Genomic DNA, 18,992 nt, shown 5'->3' with positions numbered 1-18,992 from the left:
TGAAAATGAAGATACTTGAGAGGAAAAGGTTCAACAATTAACAGTTAAAACATTTATATTAATAGGTAGAATGAATTAAATTTTATAAACAAAGTCATGAAATAGTAACAACTAACAATTGTGTTATTAACTTACACAGTAATAACTATGAATAATATGGAGAGATCCTACAAGGGTTTTACAAACAGTAATAACTATAAATTAAAATCTATCATATATCAGACCTCGTCCAAAATGTTGTCTATAGCTTTATAAAGGATGGATGCAACGTTGGCATCAACAGTAGTAATAGCAGTACTGGTATTTCCAATCTCTATCAAAGCTTTGTATGGTTTCTCTGTGTGAACTATACGAACATTTGTCGATCCAGCATCGTCCGTACCACGTTCCATAGATGCATTAATTCCCATTTTTGATAATTTAGCTAGGAATTTATTTGAATCTAGTAAACCACAACGTAACAAAGAACTATTTCCGGATGAAGTTTTTTTGTCGTTATCTAAGAACAGGTGGTGTCTACCATTTTCCATTAATAGCTTCCCCTTTAATCTGTTGACATTGATTCCTTCCTTTTTAAAGGTTTTCCAATAAAACTGGGAAGCCAAATCAGCAGCAATTTTTATCTCTGAACTGTCCTTTTGACGTGACACTTTTAGAGTTTCGGCTTCGGTATAATACGAAACTGAGAAAGACTTTTCACATGAGAAATTTGTCTTCAATCTCAAATCTTCAGGGAACTGTAGAAGAAATTAAATAGAAAATGGATCATAAGTTCATCGCATGTACTGTCTTATAAAACAAATGTGTATAAATATAAAAGCAACGTTTGTCCAATTACCAGAACAGTCTTTGGCTGCAATGTCTTGAGTAAAGGTTGAACTTTCTGCAACCTGCAAATATGGAGAGGGAGTAAAATACATAAATCAAACTGTCATCAGCAGAGACTAAACTGTTTATTGACCAAATTTTAAAGTGACCATTTTGGAAATTCACTCCAAATCTTAAGCAGAGGTGAGTCTAAAAAAGAGGAAATATGATACGGAGCATAGTCCAAGTCGCCGACTGAAAAAAGAAACGCATGGTACTGGGAAGACTAAGCAATCATCCATGTATTGTTATTCTACAACCATCAAAAAAGTTTATTAGGGTTGTATTTTACATACTTCTTAGGGTTTTCACTCATCTATGTTCCTGATGCTACACAATACTTTCTGTTCCATATAAGCCTAGGTGTTTTTGCAGATTTGGAAAATTATTTGCAAAAACAACACATACATTAATAAGCATATTAGAAGTGACTAAGGTCTAAGGGAAAGGAAATCCTACCCTATTCCAGAGGGAAACAAACATTGAAGAACCTTCATTGCAACTGGCTTGAAAGGTAATAGTGCTAGCTCAAGATTCTCCATATCCTACAGAAAGTAAAACCACTGATTAATTGTTAATGTAATTCCAAATTTATTAAAAGAATGGATTTTGCAAGACCAAACACATCAAAGACAGATTTCTAACAAAATAAATAAATAGATAAAGGAATAAAATGACTCAGATGAAGCGTTGTTTTGAAGAATACATGACACACCTCAAGGATAAGCAAGGATTTTGGATCGCCGCACCATCTTCGAAGCAGATGAACAACTGGACCCATTCGAAGACTCCAGTGAGGACAAAATACAATGCAGGGTTCTCGCCAATTCTTTCTACAAGCAATACATTAGTCAGAATATATTAAAAACGTCAAGAAAAATCATCAATAATTATTGCTTTCTAAGGAAAAACTAATTTTCCCAAGCAACTATCATTGCTGGAACGTGTGATTTTGCACTAAGACCATGCAAAAGAACGCTAAAATTGACTAATTATTTCAATAATCAACAGTAGTTCTTTACAATAAAGAAGAGAAAGGGAAAAAAAGGTAAAAAAATCTCACAAAAATCCGTGTGAATGAATATCCGGAACCACGTGAATCTTTTTCTCTTTTAGGAGCTTGACATGCGCAAATAAAAACTCCCCAGAAAATAACTGCAGTATCAGTTGTGACGTCAAAAACAATGAACCAACTTCATAATTTGCAAATTTTAGCATGCAAGTGCAACGGACCAAATTCATACTACTAAAGGTGCGTACTCTTTCTTGCCGCTGTTTACAAAGCCACTCTGGTATGATGTTAAGCCACACCAGTAATTCTTCAGCCACTGAAGAAATTATGTAAACTGGAACCTACAAAATGCAAAAATGATGAATATTTCAAAATGAGCAAGCAGGAATCTCAGATTTTGCTACAAAATTCCTTTTACAAAACTATGATTATTGACTCTAATACACTTTGCAAACTTTTGAAGGAAGGAATTTGGTTTTCCTGTCTTTTCCCTTGCAAGCATAAAGAAAATGGTTAAATATGCCTTTAGTCTCAATAATTATTTTGAATTTTGTTTTTTTGATCCCATCAAATTACAAAACTGTAAACTTTTAGTTCCTTTTGAGGAACTTAAAAGCGTGTAGTTTTTGTAAATTTAGGGACTAAAAAGTTAATACAGGGACGAAAGCAAAAAATGCGTATTTTATATGGACTAATTATCATATTTTACCCAAAGGAAAATGAAAAGAGAAAAAAAGAATGAATACGAGTGAACAATATATTGAGTCTAAGTCAATATAGCAAAATGAGAATAACAAAAATAAACAGAACCTGAATGCTAAGGACATGCATTTTACTTATTAGTAGGAACCAGCAACTAAAAAGAATATTGGAATGTGGTTTTGCAAGAGAGTAGTCAAGTCAACAACTTCAAACTAGGCGACTCATTTACAACGCCCACAAAACATATTTCTTATTTTCATCATAGCTTTTTTTATTAATTTCGAAAAATCATTAATGAAGAACATATCAAAACAAAAAGAGGGCACCTCCGTAGCTGAAGCTTCGAGTAATGTAGTCATTTCTTCCAAAAGCTGCAAAATAGTTCCAAGTCGATTAATAGGAATAAGAACCGAACCACCATCTTTGACACACTCTATAGCACATGAGCATATGAAAACTAGTTTTTCCTTTTCTTCTAAATCTTCATCAGAGTTAAGGTTGAATCCATCTGAATCTTGAAAACTGCTGTAATTCACCAAAAAAGTTGATATTAACAGATGAGTATTTCAAATAATTCAAGCTTATCAAGACTGCTTTAACTGATGAGCAGCAATACATGTAAGTGTCTAGATACAACTTGATTTTGTAGGTGAATAACATTTCAAAATCTCATACCTCGGGGGTAATAACTTATCAGAAGTTGGATCCGTGTAATTATCACCATCTTCAATATCTTGTGTATCACTCAAGGATGAGAAATCTGAATAAATTAATGCACAAGTCCCTCGTAGACTGCGGTAATCAAAAGCCATTGCATGCGCAGAAAAGAAGCAAGAGTTTGAAAGATAAGCAATATCTCCCTTTGGACCATTTAGAATCCAATTACAACTCCCTATTTCTACACCAGAGCTGAATGCTTTTATAACCAATGTACCGTTGTAGCATACTTCCTGAGCATAATTAAGTGTGTTGATCTTTAGCATACAATCCTTCACATCAGCTGCACTGAGAAATTCCACACATTATAACCTCAACAGCCAACACTTGATATTATTTATAAAAAAATAAATGGACACAGCAAAAACAGTTACATAACATAACTAACAATTCTTTAATTACTGTTGGAAAATATATTATTTCCGATTTTATTATTGTCTTTAATACTACCTTTATTTTTCTTTATTCTCAATTAAGGATAAAATAAATTGTAATTATTGTATTTTCACTATATAAACCAGCTAAGGCTGATGAATAAAATATAACAGCTTTTACCAATTTTTTCTAATATGGTATCAAGAGCACTGGGTTAGGGGTTACCGTAAAAGCTTTCCTCAACCTATTTTTGTTGGGTTAGGGGTTACCATAAAATTTCCCTGTACGTATTTTTTGACCCAATTCACATACTCTATTAACCTCCTATGGCGAATGACAACAACATGTGGCCTCCCCTATCACAAGCCTACACTGGATCCAACCATGACGACCAACCACAATCTGATTCGGACGGTTGCCGTGGAAACGGCGGTGGCCGCGGAAACGGTGTACATGAGGAACCGTCGGTGGTCATAAACAGTGGCAGTAATGACGGCAACAATGGAAACAGGAACAACATTGTTTTTGGTGACGATTATTCCAACATAGGCGGTAATGATCGAGAGGGTTCCTCATACTTCCTCAAGGTCAATATCCCTAAAATGAATGGGAATAACTACAATGAATGGGTTCAAACCGTTCGATTGGTATTGGATAGCAAAGGAAAAATTGATTTCTTAACAGGAGCAGTAGCTGAACCGGCAACAGGAGACCCTCGTTACAAACAATGGAAGTCGGAAAACTCCTTGATTAATGCGTGGCTGGTAAGCTCTATGGAAACTGGAATAGGTAAGCCTTACATGTTTTTACCTTCTGCAAAGGATGTTTGGGAAGCTGTTAAGGAAACATACTCTGATATTCAAAACTCCTCTCAAATTTTTGGTTTAAAATCAAAGTTATGGCATGCGAAACAAGGTGACAGGAGTGTAACTGCTTATTACAATGAACTGTTAACACTGTGGCAAGAGTTAGATCTCTGTTATGATGACAAGTGGAGGTGTACAGAAGACAGTGTTTTGTTTCTCAAGAGGCAAGAAAATGATCGTGTATTCATGTTTCTCGCTGGGCTCAATAAAGACCTTGATGAGGTAAGAGGTAGAGTTTTAGGAAAAGTACCATTGCCAACTCTTCGTGAAATTTTTGCAGAAATAAGAAGGGAAGAGGCACGACAAGGAATTATGATGGGTAAGACACAACGAAATTCTGAATCTGAAGGCTCAGCTTTGGCTACTAGAAACCTTGACGAGGGAAGAAGGTCAGACAAAGTTCCTTGGTGTGATCACTGCAAGCGCGAATGGCATACACGTGAAACTTGTTGGAAGCTCAAAGGCAAACCTCCTAACTGGAAGAAGAAAAGTGGTCGTGCATTTCAGGCTAGTAATTCTGATCAAGGGCAGCAATCTCTTCCGTCTCAGTTCCCATTCACTACGGAGCAACTAGACAGACTGTACAAACTCCTTGAGTCTCCAACCCCTTCTTGCTCTATAGCAACAAAAGGTAATTCTGCATTTCTTAGTGTCAGTCCCAGTCATACTTGGATAGTAGATTCAGGAGCCTCCGATCACATGACAGGTGAATCTACTTTGTTCTCTTCATATAGTCCATGTGCAGGTAATCAAAAAATAAAAATTGCAGATGGCTCTTTTTCAGCCATTGCAGGTAAAGGGTCAGTTGTGTTGTCTCAAATGTTAACTCTTAAAAATGTCCTTCATGTTCCAAATTTATCTTGTAATTTAATATCCGTGAGTAAATTAGCCCAAGATATAAATTGTCAAACTAATTTTTTCCGATCTCACTGTGTCTTTCAGGATTTGAACTCGGGGAAGATGATTGGCAGTGCTAAGGAGAGTGGAGGACTCTACTACCTTGAAATTGGATCTGCATCACAACTACCTTCAAAAACAATAAGTTCCTGCTTTGAGTCTTTTTCCGTTTTGAATAATAAAGATGACAACATTATGGTATGGCATTTAAGATTAGGTCATCCTAGTTTTCGTTACTTAAAACACTTGTTTCCTAAGATATTTCACAATAAAAACTTTTCTTCGTTTAAATGTGAAGCATGTGAATTTGCAAAGCATCATCGTTCCCAGTTTTCAATACAACCTTATAAACCATCAAAGCCTTTTTCTATTATACACAGTGATGTTTGGGGCCCTAACCGTACAAGTACACTTTCTCTCAAAAAATGGTTTATCACATTTATAGACGACCATACAAGAGTATGTTGGGTGTACTTGTTAAAGGGAAAATCAGATGTTTGTCAGGCTGTAAAGAATTTTGTTTTAATGGTGCAGAACCAATTTCAAACAAATATCCAAATCTTTAGAAGTGATAATGGCAAAGAATATTTTAACACTATCCTGGGTGATTTTTTTCTAAAAAATGGGATTGTTCATCAAAGTTCATGTCCTAATACTCCTCAACAAAATGGAGTGGCCGAAAGGAAAAATAGACATTTACTAGAGGTTGCTAGAGCTCTACTTTTTTCAAATAAAGTACCAAATTATTTGTGGGGCGAAGCTGTTTTAACAGCTGCGTTTTTAATTAACAGAATGCCCTCCAAAATTCTCAATTTTCAAACTCCTATTAACGTCTTCAAAGAATGTTTTCCTAGTACTCGTGTTTTAACTGATTTGACTTTAAAAATCTTTGGTTGCACAGCCTTTGTTCATGAACATAAAAATGTTGGAAAACTTGAGCCACGTACTATAAAATGTGTCTTTGTTGGATACTCCCCAACCCAAAAAGGATATAAATGTTTTGATCCAAAAAATAAGAAAATGTTTGTCACTATGGATGTTACATTCTTTGAAAATAAACCTTTTTTTGATGACACTCATCTTCAAGGGGGGGAGATAAACGAAGACTCGTTTCAAATTGAGGACATGAGTTTTTTAAATAACTTATCTTTACCAATATCACAAAATTCTAAGTTTTTTACACCTGCACCAACAGAAAATGACCGCGATTCTTTATCTGATCCTACTCCTGTCATGAGTAAGGAACCTTGTGAATCCGAGCCTACATTTTCTCTTGTAGAAAATAATGAGAATCCTGAAAACAATGATAATGATGATCTAATTGAAGTGCCACAAAATAATGAGTCACTTCAACAAAACAAATTTGAATTAGGAAACGGGACTTGGAAAGGAAAGGTTTTTGTGAAAAAGCACCATAAAGGAAAGGACAAGTCCACATCTCAACACTGCCAGGAATCTGAACCGGGGAATGATCAATTTCCTAACAAAAGAAAAGGTAAGTCTATCTCTGTTTCTGAGAGTCGTATTTTGTATCCTGATATAGATGATCCTGTTGCCATTAGAAAACCTGTCAGATCTTGCACTAAACATCCCATGTCCAATTTTATATCATATTCAAATTTGTCTTCATCTATGTCTGCCTTCACTTCAAAATTGTCTAGTGTAGAAATTCCAAAAAGTGTACAGGTTGCTCTAGAAATTCCAAAGTGGAGGGAAGCTGTACTTGAGGAGATGAAAGCTCTAGAAAAGAACAAAACTTGGAGTGTTACGCCACTACCAGATAGCAAGAAGACAGTTGGATGCAAATGGGTGTTTACTGTGAAGTATAATTCAGATGGGTCAATTGAAAGGTACAAGGCTCGCTTGGTGGCTAAAGGCTTTACTCAGACCTATGGTATAGATTACTCAGAGACATTTGCTCCTGTTGCAAAATTGAACACTGTCAGAATTCTTTTGTCTCTTGCTGCTAACCTGGATTGGCCTTTGCACCAGTTAGATGTTAAGAATGCCTTTCTTAATGGCGATCTAGAAGAAGAAATATATATGGACATTCCTCCTGGCTTTGAAAACAAATTTGGATCAAATGTGTGCAAACTAAATAAGTCTTTGTATGGATTAAAGCAGTCCCCTAGAGCTTGGTTTGAAAAATTCACTCAGTCCATGAAGAAACAAGGGTACATCCAAGGACAGGCTGACCACACCTTGTTCACAAAATTCTCCCACGATGGGAAAGTTGCTGTCCTGATTGTTTATGTTGATGATATTGTCCTTACTGGAGACGATACAGTGGAAATGGCAAGAGTAAAAGAGAAATTGGCAGTAGACTTTGAAATCAAGGATCTGGGATTCATGAGATATTTTCTAGGTATGAAGGTTGCTCGATCAAAAAATGGTATTGTGGTTTCACAGCAGAAATACATTATAGACTTGTTGAAAGAAACAGGAATGAGTGGATGTCGTCCTGCAGATACCCCTATGGATCCGAATGCTAAACTTTGGGGAGAAGGTAATGTTTCTGTTGATACTGGGAGATATCAGAGATTGGTTGGGAAATTGATTTATTTGTCACACACCCGACCTGATATTGCTTTCTCAGTTAGTGTAGTGAGTCAGTTTATGCATTCTCCTTTCGAGGAACATCTTGAGGCAGTATATAGGATACTGAGATATTTGAAGGGAAATCCTGGAAAAGGATTATTTTTTAAGAAGACTAGTGAAAAAAATGTGTCTATCTTCACCGATGCCGATTGGGCAGGTTCAGTCACAGATAGAAGATCAACATCTGGATATTGTACCTATGTTTGGGGTAATCTTGTGACATGGAGGAGCAAGAAACAAGGAGTTGTAGCAAGGAGTAGTGCAGAGGCCGAGTTTAGAGCTATGTCTCAAGGTATTTGTGAAGGATTATGGATCCTTAGAGTCCTAGAAGAACTTAAGATGAAAATTGAGCTTCCATTGAAATTGTACTCTGACAGTAAAGCTGCTATTAGCATAGCTCATAATCCAGTTCAACATGACAGAACCAAGCATATCGAGATTGATCGACACTTCATAAAGGAGAAGTTAGATGCGGGAATCATATGTCTACCCTTCGTGACTTCAAGTCAACAAACTGCGGATATCCTGACCAAAAGCTTGGCAAGGCCTACTTTTGAGTATTTGATAGACAAGTTGGGCATGATAGATATCTATGCACCAACTTGAGGGGGGGTGTTGAAAAATATATTATTTCCGATTTTATTATTGTCTTTAATACTACCTTTATTTTTCTTTATTCTCAATTAAGGATAAAATAAATTGTAATTATTGTATTTTCACTATATAAACCAGCTAAGGCTGATGAATAAAATATAACAGCTTTTACCAATTTTTTCTAATAATTACAATAACTGATGCAACCCCGACAAATGAAGGCCCAGAACACATCATGGAGCAGTCCAATGTGGTAGATGAGGCCGAGAGCCCTTGAGAAATGCTAGTCCAAGAAGCCAGCATGGATGAAGGATTATGTTTTCTAAATAAAGAACCTTTGGCTGAGCACTAGCCATTCCATTAATGAGCATCCATTAATCCAAACTCGACACACAATCCGCAGCCCTCCATGAGATGTTGAAATCATCTTTGAACTCCAAATCCATCCATATAACGCTTCATCAACACTTGCTTGCCGTCAACTCAAAGGTTGCTAACATGGACTATTTGACAGACATTGAACTCCCAAAGGAGCATATGTTAAAAAATTGCTCAAGGCAAATGACTGATAGAATCCAAAATGGGAGTTAAGTACTCCGTCTATAACCAATGTGGGATTTGGGTTGTGTGCAGTCACAATCTCATTCCTTCGCACAGTTAGCCACGTCAATAGCTGTTTGATCAAGAGCGTACGATTCGGATTTCAAGAATGGTATTTTAGATTTTAAAAATAATAAAAATATGCTTTGGAATTTAGACAACAATAAATAAGTAAACTACACTTGAATGTGAAAATTTTATAATTAGTCAATCACAAGATAATAAGATAAAATCACTGCATGTAGTAGTGAAGCATATTTCTTTTTGGACATAAAACATTTTGAGTATGTTACAAAATACAAATTACATTAAGGGTATATCACCTGTACATAGGCATCCAAGCACCCAACTCCACTCCATCTTTTCCTGCCAATATCTCTTTCAATACAGAAGGAAGTATTTCAAGTTCTTCCTGCCTCAGCCATGGAGGGAAATTAGACTCCTTCAATCCGTAAAACTGCCTAAATTCCGCATGCATTGATACAAGATCTTCCATCATTAACTGGCCTAATCTTGCTGATGCTAGGGTTACATAGATCTAACCAATTAAACAAAAAATAAAACTAAGCAAGCAATATTTGGATGCGAAAATGGTCACATAGTTCAATTAATAAATAAAATCGTGTAACATCAAGCAGACAAGGAAAACTACCTTAGCTGAGAAACCCTTCCTCCGAGTAAGAAAGGGCAATCCCATAATACCCATTGGACTGGAGATTAATATGACATCAATTAAAGAGGCATTCCATAGATGCAAACTATTAACAGTCTTGTACCAAGGTTCTGCAAAAATTAAGCTTTTAGCTTCAAGGAGATCTTCAATTTTTTGTCTCTTCTCATTGTTATTGCTTTCTTCAAATGAAAAAGCATCCAAAGAAGTAGGTACAGGAGAGAAGGCCATAAGGGCAGAAAGATCTAGAGGGCAATCCAATAAGATCCTTATCCCACAACAATTCAGCATGTGACATGGTGGGAAATGAAAGCCTCTTCCTTTGCTCAAACATGTCTGCAAAATGAAAAGGAGGATAACAAATAATTTAAATCGTGAAGAGAATTTTCTACAAACAAAAACATAAATAGAAGATTCCTTCATATGCCACTAAACGGAAAAACAGATAGTGACTCACAAACTTCATAAAGGATGATATGGATAGCCTCTTGTAACTTCCAGCACAAGGTAGCAACTAGCAACGGCTACAGAAGAACAAGAAAAAACTGAGTCATCCAAAACAAAAAATGGATCATTTAAAAAGGTTTAACTTTAAATAGGGTTTTCATCCCAACTAATATACTGCTTTTTGTGTTTTCTCCTTGAATACATATTTCTTTTGTTTTAATCCCTAAAATATTTGTTTGAGTTGGAATTGATTTTAGTCCCTCCAGAATGAGCTACATAAGGTCTAATATGAATAACAGACACATATTACAAAACCGATTACAAGATGAGCAAACTGTATAAGGGCAAATAGTCATTTTGGTATCAGAATGTGTGAGGCTGGCACGTTGTTACTATCACTACTACAACATTTTACATCTCTAGAAACACTTGAAAAATGTTGCCAGAACCGTGAAAAATACTGCCTAAAAGAATAAGGGACGATTTCCAGACGTCTTATATGTGAGCATTGCCTATTGTCTATGGCTACGCTCTTATCACTCTTTATGCACACTATCCATAAGCGTTGCCTGTATAATGCGCATAGGGGACATTTTTCTAAAGTATTTAAGGCAATGCTTTTCAAATGTTTCCAAATCTACCAACAATAATTGAGTAGGCAGAATAAATAGCACAACCCCTCTCACCTTAAGTATTGTCTTACATGAAGACTTACATATCAATCCTCTACAATCAAGTTCAAATTCACATCTTGGTCCATTTTTCATAATTGACCCATGAAAAGTATAATCAAGTTCCAAACCTTTTTGCATATCATCCAATATGAAAATGCAAGTTTAGATTATTTCAAATTGTACCATTCAATTTTAACTAGAACATTCATGATAATACAAATGAAATAAAGTGTAGTTTATTGGATGCTTCAATCAATAATAAGTTAAAAAGACATTTTCAAATTCAAAATTCAAAATATCATCCTCTCTCAATTTTCAATTTGTAAGATACATACATCCTCTCTCAATTTTGATTTGTCAGTTAACATTTACCATTCTATCAATCATTATATATACTTACATATCAATATGCAAGATAATATGTATTATGAATTACACCTCTATATACATGCAATCATTATAAACCTATTATATATTAGCAAAACCAATATACATTAATCATGACACGTTATAAATCAATATGCATTATATTCTCAAATAGTACTTCACAGGAATCAAGTCATAAACTTTAGTAAGTTCTAGCTCATTGTTAAGAAAGTACAACTGTTCCATTTCTACCAACATAAACAAGCATATAACAACAACCACAGCAACAAAATTTTATAAAAAACACAGACATTTTATCGAACAACATGAGTGCAAATGAAAATTATATTTGCATTGCCACATGAATTATAACACATGAGAGGTAGAATTAATGAAATAGGGGTGTACCAAAGGAAATAGGCCTAAATTTTCAACACCCAAGTGACCCAAAAATATTGATTTCTTTCTACATCCATACATTGCTTGTAATGATAATAACAGCATGAAAATTGATACAGCAAAGGATTAATGCAAACGCCGCATAATAACCATGGTTTAACTTTCTCTTCTAAAGGCTGGATTTTCTTTAAAAAAAAGAGGTACAGGAACTGAAAAGAAAAAATGATAACTTAGAAAATTCTTTCATACATCCCTCAAATTCAACTTAATTCAATTCACCTTAAACTAAAGCCAAATAAATAGTTTCATTATTCACCAGCACAACATATCGACAGTAACAACATCAACGGGAAAAGAAAGGAAATGAAAATTTCAGCCTCCATAACCAAAGCAAACGCATGTTTAAATAACAAACAAAAGAACTCGGTAGAATGGTTACCGCAATGCCGAAGACTCGACACGAGCTATAGCAAATCCGCTAGTTTCCGCAATGCCGAAGACTTGACGGCGAAAAGAGGTTGGCCGTGGTTGAGTAAAGGGTGACAGCGGCGATGATTGTGTGATGCCGGCGGTGGAGGAAATGAGAGGGTAAAAGGTGGTCGGTGGAAAATGGCTGAGGCGCGGCGGCGGTTCTGGACGACGGTGTCGATGGAAAAGAATGCTTACTGCGTTTTGAAGAAAAGGTACAGTGGCGGAGGTATTTGAAGAAGAAAATGTTTTTTTTTTTAATATCTAAAATTTAAAAAATCATTTAAATTTGAAATTATTTTAAATAGTTTTTTTTATAAAAATCATATATTAATCATTCATATCATGATAAGACTTTAACCTTACCCTCACGTGGGTATGGTGGTAAATAATGAGACAAAATAATTCTAGTATGTGGTTGAGATTGGTTACATTTGATTTTTATTTTATTTTAAAAATGAAATATTCTACCTTTAATTTTTGGACAAAAAAAGTTTTCATATAATATTTATTTAGTTTGAGGTTAATTAATATAGTCGCAAACTATTCAATTTTATATAATATATTTAGATATGAAATAAGTTATTTAATAATAAAATAAATAATTATTATATGAATTTAATTGTATTAAATAATTATATATAACTTTTTTTATAAAATAAATAAAGAAACAAAATGTGACATTTTAAAATAGATATTATGTCTTGTAAATAATTATTAATTAAAATGAAACAGATATTGTCTTAAATTTTTAATAATGATCTGTGTGATAAAAAATTACTTGATTGTATTGAGTTTGATCAAATATGATACAGTTAGATACATATGTAAATTTAAAATGAGTTATTTAATTATAAAATGAATATTTATCATTTAAACTCAATTGTATTAAACAACCATAAAAAAAATATGTGAGAAGAAAAAAGAAAAAAAAATTGACATATCAAAATAAAGATTTTGTCTTTCAAATGAATGTAATTGTTGATTATAATAAATTGACATTTGAGAATAATAATTTTATCTCTCAAATAATGATAATTATTAATTAAAAATAAAATAAATATTATGTTGATAATGATTCGTTAGTTGCCTTAACAATTTTATAAAATAATTTATTAATTTTATAACTATAAATAATTTTTTAATTACTAAAAACTAATTATGTTTTTATGTTGAGACCAAATTTTATGATTTGAAAATTCAACATTTTCTCTAATCTTCTTCCTTCCATTAAAAAATATTCAATTTAAAGATGAAAAATTAGTTTTTTCTAAATTGAAAAACTAATTTTGACATTCTATAATATAAGCATTCATTTTAAAGATGAAAAATAATCGAAATTGCATTTTTTTTAAATATATTTTAAAAATAATTTTTATAAAAAAATTATTTGAAATAATTTCAAATTTAAATGATTTTTTAAAATGTTTTGAAGAAAAGGAACAGTATTTTTGCCAGTTAGAGTTTTTATTATTTTTCTTTTTTGTCCTTTTTGGCTCAGGGAGAAACGTTGGAGTGTGAGAGAGTTTTTCTTTTTCTCCTCTCTGACCGTTGGCGTGTCCAAAAGAAGAAGATATATTTTCTATTTTCTTTATTAATTATGCAATTAATTTAAATACTATTTTTTGATTGGATGATAAAAATGGACACGGATTGCTAATGAGGAGCATTGATCAATTTGAATTGATGGTCGGGATCAAATCAAAGAAACACACCAAGAAACACGTACTATTTAAATAAACTAAAATGCCTATAATATTGTTTTTAGATGACTTAATTAACTTCAATCAATTGAATCAAATAAAATTCACAATTTTTAAAATAATCATGATAAAATTAAAATGATAATAAGGGAAATTCTATTTATTTAATCGGACTATTTTGGCGAAAGAACAAAATCAAAAACGGCTAAAACTGAATAAATGTCGGGCAAAAATTTATTCAAAAAATTAAATTGGATGCACTAAAATGATCAGCAAAAAATATACTTGTTGAAAAAATACATCATTTCTTTAAATTTTGAAATAAATTTTCACCGGTTAAAAGGGCTCGGGCGGGTCAAAACGCAACTGAAATAGCCGCTGAAAAATACAACGAGCACACCAGGTTAAACTACATGAACCGTAGATTAATAATGCTGGTGTCTGTAATTTTAATTTCGAAACTTTTTATCCGCTGATTTTGTCCGTACTTGAGCAACGATTCAATCGATTTGTCTGTATTTCAATAAATTTATCCTGACTGATATTTCAGGTATTATTAATGATAAAATGCATGTTATGCTGTACATATGATGTAAACTAAAAATTAAATCGAATTTATAAAAATTTAAAATGCCTGGACAAAATAGGGGTATGACACCTAACAACATGTAGACGTCCTCAAGTGTGACGGTACACTCACCGAAAGGAAGGTGAAATGTATGAGTCTCGAGTCTCCATCTCTCTAACAAAGCAAGAATAAATTTGTAGTCAACCGAGTATGCGACTATGTTGAGGAGATTACCAAAACCGCATCCTCGAATGTATGGTTCTATCAATGGATCATGGGGTACATATTCATGTGTACGACATCGAAATTGTTTTGGGTCCTAATAAAACATAAGTAAGAAATAAAGTAAGAAGAAGTAATAAACAATAGAAACATAAGTAATAAATAAGTACAAAATAAGTAAGAAGAAGTAATAACATACAAATGTCGCGATATTGTCGATTGTTCCTCGATGTTCATCACCCATAGTCAATAGAGACATAATGTTGCAGAGGTTGAGTGTTGTATAGGTTGGGTGTTGTAGAGGTTGAGTGTTGTAAAGCTTGAGTGTTGCAGAGGTTGATTGTTAGTGTTGCAGATGTTGAGTGTTGTGAGTTGTTGCCCTATTTATAGATGAGATAGTCTTGTAGCATGTGAATAGCTATGCATCATGTGAAGCGTGAGATAAGGGTAAGGCTAGGGCACATGCATGTGAGGATAGGTGTAGGCGCTTAGGCATGTGACACATGCTTTGTTTAAGACATGCATGGTCACATGCACCAAGATTAGTGGCGCATGCATGCCTTTTTATGCATGCAAGGAAGAGGCGTCAAGGTAAGTGGTGCATGCCTTGCTTTATGCGCCATTGAAAAGGGCACATGCCTTGGATTATTAAGGCAGAGACATCTTCTTTGCAAGCACATGCTTCTAGTGTTAGATTATTAGGGCATATATTCTTTGCAGGCACATGTTTTGTATTATCTTGTCTCTGCATGGAATCTTTGCATTGTATTGTCTTGTCTTTGCAGATTAATTGTGTGATCAGTACATACACCGTCTCCCCTATTTAACTGCATGCGAATAAAAGATCAATGCATTCACCATCAAACACTAAACTTACATTTAAAAAAATATCTTCCTCGACACATTACATGACCAATGCCCATACCGATTGTGAAATATTTGAGCATCAATTATTCGGTTTTTGTTTTTGCAACACAGAAGTAACTCAGTTTATAATAAATCAACGACCAAATTTTTCACATTTGAAACAAAGAATAGAAAAGAAATTGCAGTGTAGTCAGGTGGGCCAAATCATTTATAAAAATCCGGTGTGGTTTACAGACAACCAAGTAAAGTTTTACCAGTTGAAGATTCGAGATGATGACGATGTTCATCATATGTTTATCAGTCATGAACAATCTGGGTACAATGATATAGAGTTATATATATTACCACAACAACAACAAGTGTCTCAGTTCATTGATCAGTCACAAGTGTTTTGTGAAATTGATGACGATGAGTAAGCTGAAATGTTATTAATGAGAAAGAAGAAGAAGCTGAGTTATTGGTTGATTCAATGGTGAATAATGAAGAAGAATGGGAGCCATTACCAGCTAGTCATGTATTGTCCACCTCAACACATGACAAACTTGAGTTTGGGTGCCAATGAACCTTCATCAGATATATTTTACAATCCTTATGTGCAAATTCAAGGATCATTGAAAGAAGGAGACACATTTCGCAAAAAAGAAGACTGTGTAAAAGCCATTAAAAAGTATCACATAGAACTATCAGTTGATTACAGATTTGATCGAACTAATGTAATGAGGTATAATATTTATTATCGAAATGAGAGTTGCCTTTTCCGATTGTCAGCTTCTTATCGAAAGAGGAGTGATTCTTAGGATATTGGATCCATGGGTCCAGTTCACACATGCATGCTCACGAACCCAATGCAAGACCATCACAAACTTAGCTCTCAATTAATATGCGATGATCTGTCATTAGCGACAATCGGACGTCAAAGGTGAGTATAATAATCTCGCATATTGTAACACAATACAACTATACTCCACCATACAGGAAGACTTGGATAGCTAGAACAAAGGCGGTTGATATAAGTGTATGGAAATTGAGAGGAGTCTTACAAACAAATTCCAAAATACTTGGTGGCTCTTAAATAGTATGCTCCAGGGACTATTGTCAAGTTGGAAACGTTGTCGGCGTATACTCCAGACGGGACTTGTGCTATTGGAAATGGAATATTTCACCGTCTCTTCTTGGCATATCAACCATGCATCAATGGTTTTGCTTTCTATAAACCTATTATACAAATTGATGGTACATGGTTGTAAGGGAAATATAAAGAAACACTACTGATGACAGTGGCACAAGATGGCAACAACAACATTTTTCCAATCGCCTTTGCTCTAGTTGAAGGGGAGACTGCCGAGGGATGAAGTTTTTTCCTAAAAGATCTCCGATTGCACGTTGCTCCTCAACCTAACTTATGTTTGATCTCTGACCGACACCCTTCAATAGTGAGTGCCTACAAAAACATTGATAATGGCTGGCAAGATCCTCCGTCGACGCATGTCTACTGCATTAGACATATCACTCAAAATTTTATGTGAGAGATCAAAGACAAAGCGTTGCGGAAGAAGGTTGTCAACACAAGTTATGCATTAACAAAATCCTCTTTCAAACACTACCACGAAGATATCAGATTATCTAACATAGATCAGTCGGTGGATCAACAGTATTCCATTGGAGAAGTAGACTAGGGCATATGACAACGGTCAACGTTGAGGCCACATGATAACAAATCTTTTTGGAATCAATGAACTCTGTCTTCAAATGCATCTGAAACCTACCTATAACCGCTTTAGTGCAAGCAACATATTTCAGGCTAGGGGCGTTGTTTGAGACCAGACGTTCCAAATGGAGTTAAGTGTTACAATTTGGGCAGTTCTTCAATGATGCTTCAATGAAATTCATTAGACACGAAGCTGCTAAAGCTAACACACACGTGGTCACGGTGTTTGACTGTACTAAGGTTGGTACAATGTTGTTGATTCCATGGATGACAATGAAGGCATGTCAATGGGACAATACAAAGTGGAACTAGATAGAGGTTGGTGCGACTGCGGAAAGCTCCAAGCCTTTTGTATGCCCTGATCCCATATCATTGCGGCATATTCAAAGATTCGAAGAGATCCATCATACGTACTATCTGACGTTTACAAAGTCATAAGCCTATCCAATGTTTACAAAATTAGCTTTTCAGTGGTTGCAAAAGAGGATTATTAGCCTGAATATCAAGGGGACATTCTCTGACACAATGAAGTAATGCGAAGAAAGAAAAAGGGGCGCCCAAACAACACCCGTATTCGAAACGAAATGGATACGGCAAACAAAATGGTTCGGTTATGTAGTTCATGTCACCAGTCCGATCACAATCGTACTAACTGTCCCAGTGTTGGAACAAGCCAAACAAGATAATTTTAATTGTAACTCTTTTGCTTTATATTAAAAACAACATTTATTTCATATGATAACTTTGTGAGGAAATACCATCACAAATAAATACAACACATAAACAACAACACAACAAACTACAACAAATAAAATACCATTACTATAACTAAGCGATTACAACCATCAAAACAATTTTAAACATATTATACACCATCATGTGTACGTCTCTGTCAGTCTTAATATCCATCCATACACGCACTTCTCAAGCCATTGAATTCTTCTAATCCTTTCACCATCTGCAATTTCTCCATCTAACCAATGGTTCAACGTACAATTAAGATGTTCAAACGATTCTATATTTCAAATTCGAATCTTTATCGGAGGTTGCACTGTTGAAAAGATTAAATCGGTATTTCTCTTGTGAATGTATTCATACATGGTTAAAGAACGAAAAATTGAAGGAGATTGAAGTAGAATGAAAGAAAATGGGGTTGAAGAGTAAGAAGTTGTCTGAAAAAATATGGGAGATGCGCATGTTATTTATAGATGAAACTATGAATGCATGTGCCAATGCCCTAGGCGCCACATACACATGACAGAAGCACATGCATGCATGCACAAATGCATGGACGCGCACACTAAATCACACATGCATGCGCCAACTAGCATGACGCCTAAAAAAAACCTTTAAAATAAGTATCAATAAAAAATAATGAAATATATTATAATTTTAACATCTTTAATTTTAATTCATATTTATTTTTATTGAAAAGTACATTATATGAAAAGAAAAGAGAATCCTAGACATATTTTGCCATATGTTCTACATGCAAACAAAAAAGGACAAGAAAAATCACCTAAGGAATCTCTATGACCACTCATGCATTGCATTATTTACAACCAAACAAAGTCTCAACAACAGAAGCCAGCTTTACTTTCTGTTTCTTTTTACCTATCTTCCTTTACAATTTCCCCCCATTTTTTCCTTTATTGAATAAAATTTAATGCAC

The 18,992-nt window shown here is 34.4% G+C and overlaps 1 protein-coding gene across 2 annotated transcripts; it reads right to left on the bottom strand.

The window, feature by feature from the left end:
* Nucleotides 1–37: 37 nt before the first annotated feature.
* On the bottom strand, nucleotides 38–12,481 carry LOC127085767 (uncharacterized). 2 transcript variants are annotated; one of them, XM_051026297.1, is made up of 12 exons: nucleotides 12,224–12,481; nucleotides 10,356–10,422; nucleotides 9,881–10,234; nucleotides 9,552–9,766; nucleotides 3,257–3,586; nucleotides 2,908–3,106; nucleotides 2,128–2,220; nucleotides 1,931–2,022; nucleotides 1,583–1,700; nucleotides 1,327–1,412; nucleotides 839–890; nucleotides 38–737 (listed from the first exon to the last, which is right to left on the bottom strand). In XM_051026297.1, exons 2-12 carry the CDS (start codon nucleotides 10,362–10,364, stop codon nucleotides 219–221), a joined length of 2,067 nt encoding a protein of 688 aa, XP_050882254.1. In that variant the 5' UTR covers nucleotides 10,365–10,422; nucleotides 12,224–12,481; the 3' UTR covers nucleotides 38–218. The 2 variants fall into 2 exon arrangements, with proteins under 2 accessions (XP_050882254.1, XP_050882255.1); XM_051026298.1 differs by having other exon boundaries at nucleotides 2,908–3,103.
* Nucleotides 12,482–18,992: the final 6,511 nt, after the last annotated feature.

The sequence above is a fragment of the Lathyrus oleraceus genome, chromosome 5 (genome assembly GCF_024323335.1).
Source record: "Lathyrus oleraceus cultivar Zhongwan6 chromosome 5, CAAS_Psat_ZW6_1.0, whole genome shotgun sequence".
NCBI classification, from domain to species: domain Eukaryota; kingdom Viridiplantae; phylum Streptophyta; class Magnoliopsida; order Fabales; family Fabaceae; genus Lathyrus; species Lathyrus oleraceus.
The sequence above is the reverse complement of the archived record's forward strand: the minus strand, read 5'-3'. Positions and strand labels throughout refer to the sequence as shown.

Bases quoted from the DNA above. Each gene is read 5' to 3' on its own strand.
- LOC127085767 (XM_051026297.1), bottom strand. The intron at 2,221-2,907 runs GTGCCCTCTTTT...TGCATTTTGTAG, and splicing joins TCGAAGCTTCAGCTACGGAG to GTTCCAGTTTACATAATTTC. The intron at 891-1,326 runs GTAGGATTTCCT...CCATATTTGCAG, and splicing joins TTGTTTCCCTCTGGAATAGG to GTTGCAGAAAGTTCAACCTT.